Source organism: Monodelphis domestica, chromosome 6 (genome assembly GCF_027887165.1).
Source record: "Monodelphis domestica isolate mMonDom1 chromosome 6, mMonDom1.pri, whole genome shotgun sequence".
Classification (NCBI taxonomy): domain Eukaryota; kingdom Metazoa; phylum Chordata; class Mammalia; order Didelphimorphia; family Didelphidae; genus Monodelphis; species Monodelphis domestica.
The window spans coordinates 152,529,004-152,541,033 of NC_077232.1; the positions used below are offsets into that span (position 1 = coordinate 152,529,004).

Consider the following 12,030-nt stretch of genomic DNA (forward strand, 5'->3'; position numbering starts at 1 on the left):
TTATCAAACCATCCATGCTCATTTTACAGAGAAAGAAAAATGAGACCCCCAAACATTAAGATCAGGAAAGTAGTTAGTGTCATAGGTGAGATTTGAATATGGCTTCTGACATTAGAATCAAAGCTTTTCCACTGAACCATGGTGTCTCATAAATAAGCCTATCTAAAAGTTAACTACCATTCTCAGAGGGGACTGCAAACTCATGCCCTTGGATTATTGATGCAAGAGATTTCAATACACAGATGTGCTAAATGTTTTTCTCTTTTTAAATCTTTGTTTTTTTTTTACCTTCAACCCCCACCCCAGATAGATTTTCTGATGGGTTTCCTGAAAAGGAATATTTTCTTTAAAAAATCACACTCATAAGTAGAATTTATTTAAGAAAAAAAATGACATGTATTTCTAAACTTGAGTCTGATTAAGTACTACCATAGATTATTCGTGTTGAAATATGAATTAAAATATGACAACCTCCAATTTTACATGTGTGCAAACATCATATCTCCTGCTCCTGAAGCTAAAGGTGCCTCCTTTTCCATGCTTTAAGTTTTCTTTAAAAATGTTTCTTCCAATCCATAATTAGCATCATTAATAATCATATGTACTTACCTTTTCTATATACACATTTATGAATTTTATCTTTTCCCAAATAAAATTACCTAAAGAAATATGTCTACTTATTATTACTTTAGAAAAAAATGTCCTTTATTTCAACAGAGTTTACTGTAGCTGTACTGTTGAAAACAAGATTATTTGGCCAAGATGGAGAAGGTATAGAGATACATTTGATTTCTACCAAATTACTCACTAAAAAGCAATGATATAATGCCTCAAAATGAATTTTGGAACATCAGAACCCACATAAAAACAAGGTGAAATAACCTTTTCAGCCTCAAATAACTTAGAAGGCAGGCAGGAGAGATCTAGAGCATCAGGCTATAAGGGGAGCTCAAAACTCCAGGGTAGACCTCACCAAGCCAACAGACCTTGGGCACAATTTAAGCAGCAGCAAGTCTTCCAGTGCTCTCAGCAACAGACCATAAGACCAGTTGTTCTGATGAAGATTACAAGGGTCGTTTTGTTGGCTCTGGGAACAAAACTCATTGCATTGTCCATATGCAGAGCTAGGGCATGGTTCTGGGGTGCAGTGCCAGGGAAAGGAGGAGGACCAGTAAGGATTAGCACTTATAGCCACAGGGAAAAGGAGGGAAATCCAGGAGAAATCATTTAGAAATTATTGGACTACCCAAAAGCCATGATCAAAAAAGAGTGTAAACATGATCTTTCAAGAAATCATGAAAGAAAACTGTCCTGATTGTCTATAATCAGAGGACAAAAGAGAAATTGAAAGAACAAGCCAGTCACTTCCTGAGAGATTCCAAAAGGATAACCCCCAGCAATATAATTGCCAAATTACAAAACTCTCGATTCAAAGAGAAAAATGTCATAAGTAACCCTCCTCCCCAAAATTCAAATATCATGAAGTGAGTCAGGATAACAGTAGATTTAATGACTTGTATATTAAAGGATCAGAGGGCATGGAATATGATATTCCAGAGGCCAAAGGAGCTAGGACTTTAATCAAGAATCACTTACCCAGCAAAATTGATCATAAAACTTCAGGGGAAAAATGGGTATTAAGTGAAATAGAGGACTTTCAAACATTCCTGATGGAAAGACCGGAGCTAATGGAAAATTTGACTCTCAAATACACGACTGAAGAGAATCATAAAAAAGGTAAACAAGAAAGAAAATTAAAACATTCAATAAATTTAATTTTATACATCTCTAAATGGCAATGTGATTCCTGTAATTTCAAATAACTTTTTCATAATTAGGAAAGTTAGAGTATACATGGATAAAGAGTGAGGGTGTGAGTTGAATATGATGGGATAACATAAAAAATAAGATAAAATGAGGGCGTGAGGAAAAGGAATGCATTGGTAGGAGGAGGAATAGAGAAATAGAATGTGTTAAATTATTGCACCTAAAATAGGTAAGAAAGAGCTTTTATAGTGGAGGGAAAGATGAGGGAAGTGGGGAGGAGAGCATTTGAACCTTATTCTCATCAGAATTGACTCAATGAGGGAAGAAAATATACAATCTATTTGGTATAGAATGCTATCTGATCTAACAGAAAAATAGGAGGGTAAGGGAATAAAAGGAGGGGTTGGGCTGATAGAAAAGAGGGCAAATTGGGGGAGGTGGAGGCCAGAAACTAAGCTAATTATCTAATTACTCCTAATTAGAAAGGAAAGTAGTAAATAGTAATCATAATGGTGTAAACATTTTTACAAGTATCTCTAATAAAGACCTCATTTCTCAAGTACATAGAGAAATGTGTTGAATTTTGTGAAGAACTTATTACTACAACAGAAAGACTGGCAAACAAGTGCAAGCAACGGAAGCTTGAAGATCTGTAAACCAGGAAGATTCCAAAGGAGAATGTGGCCAGGAGGAAGGCAGTTTGAATAAGCTGGCACAAACTGTTTTACCATGGACTCTGAGGAAGGAGCTATCAGAGAGGTTTACTCTTCCTTTCAGCCTATTGACTTCTCCTTGCAATATTCGTGGCATAGCTCTGAAGATCCTTTCAAGTTACTAACAATATCCCTTAAAGACTATTCAACCTTACTTACTTATATTGAACTTATTCATAGATTAGGGAAACCATCAATTCCCTCTTTCCTATCCCAATTCCCTTACCCTTCCTTCATTTAAAATAAATCACTGTTTTCAGTATTATAGAGATTAGTCTGTTAAGAGCTGCAGTCAATTTACCAAATCTGAATCACTGTTGAAACCAACAGAAGAAAGCAGGAAGTGTGTAGGGTGAGGAGAAGTGAGAACTCAGTCTCTTCTTTAACCTTATTTCTTAGAGTCATTGTTCAAGCTTTTCCCTTTCCCTTAAATACCTTAGTAACTGAGCCTCAAACACACTATATAAGAATACAAGTCATTCTCCAATTTATAGTCAAAGGATATGAACAAGTTGTTCTCAGATAAAGTAATTAAAACTCTCAATAATGATTTTAAAATGCTCTAAATTACTATTATTTAAAGTTCTGAATAATAATATATGTATAACCCAGTGGACTTGCTTGTCAGATTCAGGAATGGGGAGGGAAGAGAGGAGGGAGAGAACATAAATCATGTAACCATGGAAAATATTTAAAATAAATACAATTTAAAAAAAATTTAAAAAATGTTACTGAGCTCACACACACACACACACACACACACACACACACACACACACACACATATATATATATATATATATATATATATATATATATATATATATATATATATATATATATATATATATATATATATATATACTATGATTTAGAGAAATGTGAACTAAAACAACCCTGAGGTACCAGCACACACCTATCAGATTGGCTATTATGACAGAAAATCTAAATTACTAATCTTCTTGAAAGGAAAATGGGCAAGCTGGGACACAAATACATTGTTGAGGGAGTTGTAAACTGATTCAGTCATTTAGGAGAGCAATTTAGGACTATGCCCAAAGGACTATAAAACGCCAAATACCCTTTGACCCAGCAATACCATTACTAGGCTTGTATCCCAAAGAGATAAAAAACCATGAAGGGGAAGGACTTATATGTACAAAAATATTTAAATCAAGTTTTTTTAGGTGGATAAAGATTCGGAAAGTGAGAAGATATTTATCAATTAGTAAAAGCTATGTAAGTTATAGTATACGATTGTAACCGAATATTACTGTGCTTTAAGAAATGATAAGCAGGAGGAGGTCAGAAAAACCTGGATAGTCTTATATGAACTGAAGCAGAGTGAAATAAGTAGAACATTGTACTATGACAGGAATACTTTATAATGGACAACTGTGAATAACAGCTTTTAACAGCAATACAATGATCCAAAAATATCCAAAAGGACTCATGATAAAAAAAAGTCTTATACTTTAAGAGAAACGAACTGAATCTGAATCCAGACCAAAGAAAACTTTTTTTTTTCACTTTTTAATTTTTTTTCTATTTGAGTTTCCACAAAAGAATTAATTTGGAAAAATATTTTACATGATTGTACATGTAAAATCTATAGGAGATTACTTAACATCTTAAGGGGGGTAATGGTTTGGTAGGGAGGGAAGGTGGAAGAGAATTCTAGAGTCAATATTCTTTGAAAAATGTTGGAAATTCTTTTTACATGCAATTGGGGAAAATTAAGTTAAATTTCTTTTAAAAATTCAAAAAATTATTTAAATTATCACATTTTTCACTATTATTTTGCTTTAGAAGTCACTAGCAAATTAAAGATTCATCAAATTACACATTTTTCCATGTATTCTCTGCAAGCTCTTTCCTCCTAGACACCCACAAATGCACACAGACACACATAAACACACAGAGAGAATTTGTTATCATCTATTATTTTTCATAAACAAAAAATTCCATTTGGTGAATCTTTTAAAGGATAAGTATTTTGCCTGAAAAAAGAAAAAGAAAACCTAAATTATTACTTGCTATTTTTTACCATCAAGAATGAGCATCACTGAGGAAAATATATAGAATTTTATATCCTACAAATGGACACGTTTTGAAGAAATTTCACTTCCTAAAGATCCTATTACTTTTTAATTTACTTAGAGTTTGGATTTTGTATTGTGTTCATTCAGATATGGCCATCACAATCTCAAAAAACTTACCTTGAAGAAAAAATGTGTAGAGACAAGCTTTCTCTCTCCTTCCTCACCTCCACTAACAACCTTTTTTTTTTGCCATCTATGATGAAAATAAAACCCTTTAGACTACAATCCCTATAAAAATTAAATAGAAGTCACTTTGAATTCTACTCTCACCTTCAAAAATCTTTTATGGCATGCATTCATTGGTAGATAGTACAATAAGTACATGAAATAGATAATGTTAAATCTTTTGCTTTTAATTTTAGTAGAATTTGTAGAGATTTATCTTACAGTTTAAGAAAATATCGGGCATTTGACAATTCATTATTAACATACTCTGCAGTACAACTATTAATTAGCTACTAAACAGAAAATGTGCAATTTAAATGATTTTTTAATCCAAGAAAACTACCTTATAAAATATTCCAGTTTAGACTCCAGACTGTTTATTGTTGCTTATTGTTATAGATAATTACATCTGCTAGATGTACAATGTTTAATAAGGTAAATAATTATACAAACCAACAACTTAAAATTATAAATTTTAAACCTGGAATCAACCTTAGAAAGACATTTGCTCAGTTTGTTCATATAATAGGTAAGGAAACAAAGTCCCAGAAAAATTAAATAACCTGTCCAGTATTATACAGATGATCAATGGTATAGCCCAGGCTCTTTCCAGCACTTTTTCCACTGAACTTTATTTAGCTTAGTAGTTAAGTGGTTAACTGAAAAAAAGGTAGGCCTGTTTCTGTGCTTCCTCTTTCTCTTATTATCCTATTTGGGTTTTTTTTTCTCAAAATTTAACCAAATATATTGAAATGGTGAAAATAAATTCCCTCAGAAATTTATTTTTTGTTGAATTAGTATAACAATTCTGTTCTAAGTCTCTGTATATGAAGAGACTTTTGGCCCCTCCCCAACTTCACAAAATAAATGGAATCATTGCTGATTTCCTATACACATAAGAATCAAATTTCTTCAGGTACACTTTATGCTTCTTTTGTGCCCACAGTGACATCTGGATACTCATCAGGAGAGTAAAAATTCCAACTGGAAGAAAAGAAATACAACAAAATTTTCACTTAGTTTGTGTGGGTCCTTGAACTCATAACTTTACAAAATAAAAATGATCATTCATAAATCTTAAAGCACATCTCAAATATTGTAAAACATTTCATTTTATCATCTTTCTTAAATAGGCCAGTTTTAAGTGAAAGAATAAAACTAGAAGAAGCTGACATAGGGTAACTGAGCAGGAAAAAAGTCTCTTCTTTCTGGATATATGATGGAAAACTTCTGAATGATAAATTCAGAGAATTTGTTCTTTCAAATTGGATTTTAAGTAAAGACAAAAGGTAGATACACTCTGGGTCACATATTTGGGTAAATTTAGTTAAACTCTCATTTTTATAGAAATTATTTGAAATTTAAAAAATAAAATGGCCTAACTGATAATCTAGAAAGTATGACATAATATGTTTAATAGAATGAAGAATTCCAAACAGTAATTTACTTTTCAATAAATAGTCATATTATTTGTCTAAGGAAAATGGTCATTCAAAAACTCATTTTATGACATCACACACACACACACAAACACACACATACTCACACACCAGCCAAAATAACTGAGCCTCACATTAGAAGCACAATAAACATTAGCATTATTTACTTTGTTTTAGACTCATTAGAAGTAACTTGTTATATATGTTTAGACCACATTCCCACCAAGTGAAACATATGAGTATCACTTCCAAAAAGATACATTCTCTTCCCTAACAGATTGAAAACTGTTTTTAAAACTTGGCAATATGAGTGAGGATATTAATATAAAAATGAAAATGAAAATATAATGACCTTTTCTCTTTTAGTTCACACCAAAGATTATTGTTATAACAGTTACTATTCTAGTTAATACTGACTTATTCTCAAAAATTACTTTTTTGTAATGGTATATTTCCCTTTTTCAGTTGTCAAAGAATATAGTTATCATCTTACCTGGAAGGGTTTGTGTCATAACTGTGAAACTAATCCATGACCCAATCTGTTAAATTAAAAAAGTTATGGACAATATAAAATTGCCTATTGATATTATATTAAATAATATTTTATAAAACAAACAGATGACAATGAAAACCCTTAAAAGATCATTTTAATTGTATAATTAACAAGAAAGCTCAGAAGCCATGGGTGATAGGTTGAATTAAAATAATAATTAAAAATGTTCCTCAAAGACTAAAAGTTTAGTTTGGAAGCAAATTGATTAAATGGTGGCAATCATTTTTAAAAAGTTGTACACCTAAGAAATATGATTAAAATCTTCCCTATAGTACATTACATAAAGTTGTATAAATTATTCATAATTTATAGACAGTTTTTATGTATGAATTAATTTATATACATTTTATTCAGTTTAAGACTATTTAAAGCCAAAGCACTTACAAATAATTTATTACCTGATGAAGACATCAAATCAACCAAACTTGAAAAATATGCCTAACATTTTGCAAAGCAATATATCTTTCTGCATACTGTCATAAATCTATCTCTATATGTATCTAACTAGACACATATATAAATATACATGTAATACACAAATCCAGTTAAAAATGAGAAAGGGATTAGATAACTTACCTCATAGGTATAGTTAGGACAGGAAACCAACATAAACAACCATGTGAAAGGGTTGTAAGTTGGACTTGGGAAACAAGCATTATTTCCTTTGAGAGAGAGAGAAAGAAAATCAGCAGTATTAGTCCCCCCCCCCAATTCTATATATATAAAGCTACTATTATATAGGGCATAAAAATGGATAATGATGACACAAGACTAAAAATTAAAGTTTCTGACACCAATGGATTTATATTCTTTATTGAAATATCTAATTTGGCCATGATATTTTTATTTCTGAATGTCTCCTGAAATTTTTATTTTGTCTCTATATCATACAAGTGACCATCTTATAATTTCTTCTTTCCTTAAGCTTCTTACTTTGGGAAATGGAAGGTTCTACTCTTGTTATGGTAGGGAAGTAATGCAGTGTTTTGGAAAGCTATATTTGTAGGAAACAAGCTTTGATATCCCTTACCAAAATAGTCTTCATGTTGAGACAACTTGTTACATGAGAATCAGACTAGATAATATGGGGGGGGGGGCACTATCACAAAGGTGGCCAAGAAATTGATTCATTGTTTCTGAGCAGAGTAGGTCATGAAGACTGCCTAATTACAGAGAAAACTGTGGGATTAGAAACAGAAGAAAAACATTTACTTGGTCACGTGGTTCAATGGGAATATGATTAGGGAACTAGACTCTAAATGACTACTCTAGTGCAAATATTAATAATATGGAAATAAGTCTTGATCAGTGATACATTTAAAGCCCAGTGGAATTGCTTGTTGGCTATGGGATGGGGAAAGAAAGGGAAATAAAATAAATCATGTGACCATGGAAAAATATTCTGAATAAATGAATTAAATTTTTAAAAAGACTATCTAATTATACATTGGCAGGAGGAGTAAGCCATTATTGATAAGATCATAGATCTCTAGAGAAGTAAAATAAGCTTCATTTATATCCAGTCATTTGTCAAATTAACAAAAATGGATGCAGGTTCATCAGTAAGAATGTCAATAGCAATTATTCTTAGAATCTATCCATTTGATTTCTTTAAGATAAATTTTTAAAGAAAAATGAAGCATTTTGCTGAAGTTTTCTCACTGATATTTAAATGGAGTGGGGGATTTTTTCTTTATAACTAGCATTTTAAAATGTTTCACAAATCAAATATTTAAACTGTAGAATACGTCTCAAGATGTATTTTGGTTACCTTTCCTTGAGAGAAGAATACATTGAAATGATATAGAACAAGTATCTGGAGAGATTTTCTCCTTGCCTATGGGTTAATGTATTTCACTATTTAATAAATCCTTTAGTATAAGGAAATTCTCTTCATTATACATAAATGTAGATTCTTCTGGATTTATTTTATGTTATTTTTTTGTTTTTTTATTCTTTCAATAGACAGTTGATAATCATCTTATTTTGAATTTATCTGAAGGGCCTTCATCACACTTGAATACCATTTTATATAAACTAAAGTAACTAAAAAGAACTTAGTTTTCTTCACTTAATGTAACAAATATTTTTTCTTCCTGGATGTTTTTTTCCTATTTGTTTACATTTTTAAGTTGTACAGATGCCAGATATTTTTAAAATCTGGATGATTACAACATCTTAATATTTTACGAAATGAAATCAACTACAACAAAATAGGAACACTGGAAAATTTCATATATAAACATTCAAAATAAATTATAAAACCTAACTTAGTTTTATGCACCTATTTTACAATAATTACTGATATATTTAACTCCCACATATAACCCCACAGTATTTTTTCATCACAATAATAGCAATACTTTAAAGCAGAAAAAAATGTTATCTATAGCTTTCAAAATACTTAGCAATGTGTCACTCAAGTATTATTAATGATTTCTTCTCTTTTGAAATTTTATCATAACTAGTTTAAACAGTTATCTCTATATAATGATTTCAAGTTAAACTCATTACTATGACATTCATAAATGAAAATATGAATTGCAAAATTACTAATTTTTTGCTTAGTTGAATGATTTAATCACATAAACAGTCGAATTTTTAATTTAGTTAGAGCTCTAAGGTTACCATTAAGTATCAGTATATTAATACCTAAATTATATTCATTATTTAAATAGGAAAGTAAAAAACAAGTTACAACAAATGTCTTTCATTGATTCATTCCCTGCCTAGTATATACATGATCTAATTATTATTTAAGCGCCCTGTTTGCTGAAGGCCATGAAGGTTGCAATAAATAAATAAGTTAATCAAAATATAGTTAGTATCAAAATTATAGATCATTGTAGGGAAATGTTCTTATAAATTTTTCTTGCTGAAAAAAAAGTTCATCTCATTTCAAGATGCAGGAGTTTCCATGAAATACATGAATAAAATGATGAAAGTCTTTTCACAAAGCAAGAAAAATGAATAATCTATGGGGTTATGCTTTGAGATATTTATAATTATTCATCAAGCTTTCTAGGATCTGGATATGACAATATATTTAGGCTATCCAGAGACTTTGGATAGTGCTAAACAAGAAACTGGACATGCATGGATAAGTTGTGATCTACATCATTGCAATTATACAGATGTCAATAAGGTTATCGATCCATTGGCATTGCCAGTGGTTCTGTCAGTGCCATATAATAATATTCAGTCTAAATGTTGACTACGTGTTTTAGTTTGTTATTTCAGTTAGGAAATGATTGATTATGACAGGTCAAAGTATTGATTAACTTCACAGAGTGTGTGCATAAGGGGTAATATATGAACCCCAATCTTGTAACTGAAGAGTCAGTGCTCTTTCTACTGTCTCTCCTTCGGCTTGGGTGATAGATTCATCCAGTGATTCATTAAATGTTTAATGATCAAAGGGGAAATTAATAGTCATTAGTCCCACTACATGTCTCTCACATGGCATATAACTCCTGTATTAGAAGGGAATTTTATTGATGTCACAAAAAGTAAAATTGAGATTTTACCATCAAGTTTGTCACTGATCTAAAATGGATTGCTTATGGTAAATATTTATGTTCAGAGCTTGCTAGTGTACTTATTGTAAAGCTAAGCCATTTAAACTACTTATTCACTAGTACTTGAATAGTCAAGTAAGTGGATCCTTTTGGATTGTCTTTCTAAGAATTTACTAATGAGTTATAGTCCCTTTGTAACATAAGAATTAGTAGACGTTAGACATAGAAATAAAAGAATAGAAGTGGAAGGAAAGTGGCATACTAGAGTTTTCCTGTATAATACTTAGTATGAAGGTGAGGACAATGCATTTTCAGGTAAGAAAGGAGCATAGGCAATATCTTAAGTCATATAAATTCAATAATCAGCGCATTTCACTTCACTATGAAAAAGGGAAAAAATAAAACAAACCTGTGTGATTTGGATGAGCTAATACTACATTGATAAAATGGTTCCCAGCTTCACAAATCTGAAAACATTTTTTAAAATATTGTTATTATTGCTTTGTTATTTTGACAAAAACAATTTCTTATATTTATATAAGAGTTTATATTTATAAACATACACTTAAAAGACTAAGTATATTTTTATACTAAATATAATAGGAAAAAATAATTTCTAACAATTGGGAAAATTTACAAATATAAAACAAAGTGAACATCCTCCTCAAATAACAAATATTGAGCAAATTTTGACAGTTATTGATCATCACTCATAATTTATTTGTAACAACTTGGAGTATTTTGATGTGAATATTGGCTATGTTACATTTCATGATATAGTCACCATTCTTCATGAAAGTCATAGACTAAATTGTTTGGAATAATAAAAAAAATTGTTTATTATTCATACCAAGCATGTATTGACAATTTTCAAAGGATTAGAATAAAATCAAATACACAATAGAAAACCAGAAAGTTTTTATATGAAGGGACTCCCAGTTCTTGTAAAGTTTCAGATGAGAAGTATAAGGTATTAGAGATTTCTAATTGAATAAGTTCCAGATAACATAGATATTATATATTTATGATTTATACATTTTATTTAATTTTTCATAATGTCAGAATGATGTGTAGATTCTACAGTAGTCTAAAGTGCAACCATTGCTTTTGGTCATCTGGTATACCTGTAACAGGATTTACTTTCCCTTCATTACCTAAAAAAAAGTAAATACTAAAGTTTTCTTTCTGAGCTATATTTCTTTGTAAAAACAGATGATAGCATAATTAATATTCTCTCTAACTTTAAAATAATATTTTATTGGATGGTATGGTTCAACTAAAAGATTTCAATGATATGAACATATAAATCCATTCTAGATGCCAACAAATATTTTTCTTCCATTATGTCATCCTCACTATCTGAGTGTATTTATCATTCTTATCTGCAAATGGCAATTGTGGTATAAAAAAGACAATTAGTAGATACTTTTGTAATTGTTTTTACATCTAATTTTCCAGTTTTATATTGTTAAACTTTTAAGTTTCCTCATATTCTTTTGTAACCGGATATTGCATGAATCTATCTAATATAACACCGCAACCCAAAATTCCCTGATTATGTTTTCTTATACAAAACAAACAAAATAGGCATGGGCAGATAGGAAGGACATGGTAAAAACATACTTATACATGCCTATTTTCTGTATATTTGTGGAAAGTATATCTCAAAATTATGGTAGATAAATTATTATTTATCTTATGCCATTGCATTTCTTTCCTTTGAAATAAATGAGTTCTCTGGTTGACTGTTGAAAATAAATATATCAGCAAGAG

The 12,030-nt window shown here is 30.5% G+C and overlaps 1 protein-coding gene across 2 annotated transcripts in view; it reads right to left on the minus strand.

The window, feature by feature from the left end:
* Positions 1-4,914: 4,914 nt before the first annotated feature.
* TECRL (trans-2,3-enoyl-CoA reductase like) overlaps positions 4,915-12,030 on the minus strand; it is a 143,709-nt gene continuing 136,593 nt past the window's right edge. For both annotated transcript variants that reach the window (XM_001368254.5, XM_056802679.1), the window contains 4 exons: positions 10,667-10,724; positions 7,316-7,401; positions 6,680-6,725; positions 4,915-5,731 (listed from right to left, as the gene is read on the minus strand). In XM_001368254.5, coding sequence (XP_001368291.2) covers positions 5,604-5,731; positions 6,680-6,725; positions 7,316-7,401; positions 10,667-10,724 — 318 coding nt within the window. In that variant the 3' untranslated portion in view covers positions 4,915-5,603. The remainder of the gene's footprint in view (positions 5,732-6,679; positions 6,726-7,315; positions 7,402-10,666; positions 10,725-12,030) is intronic.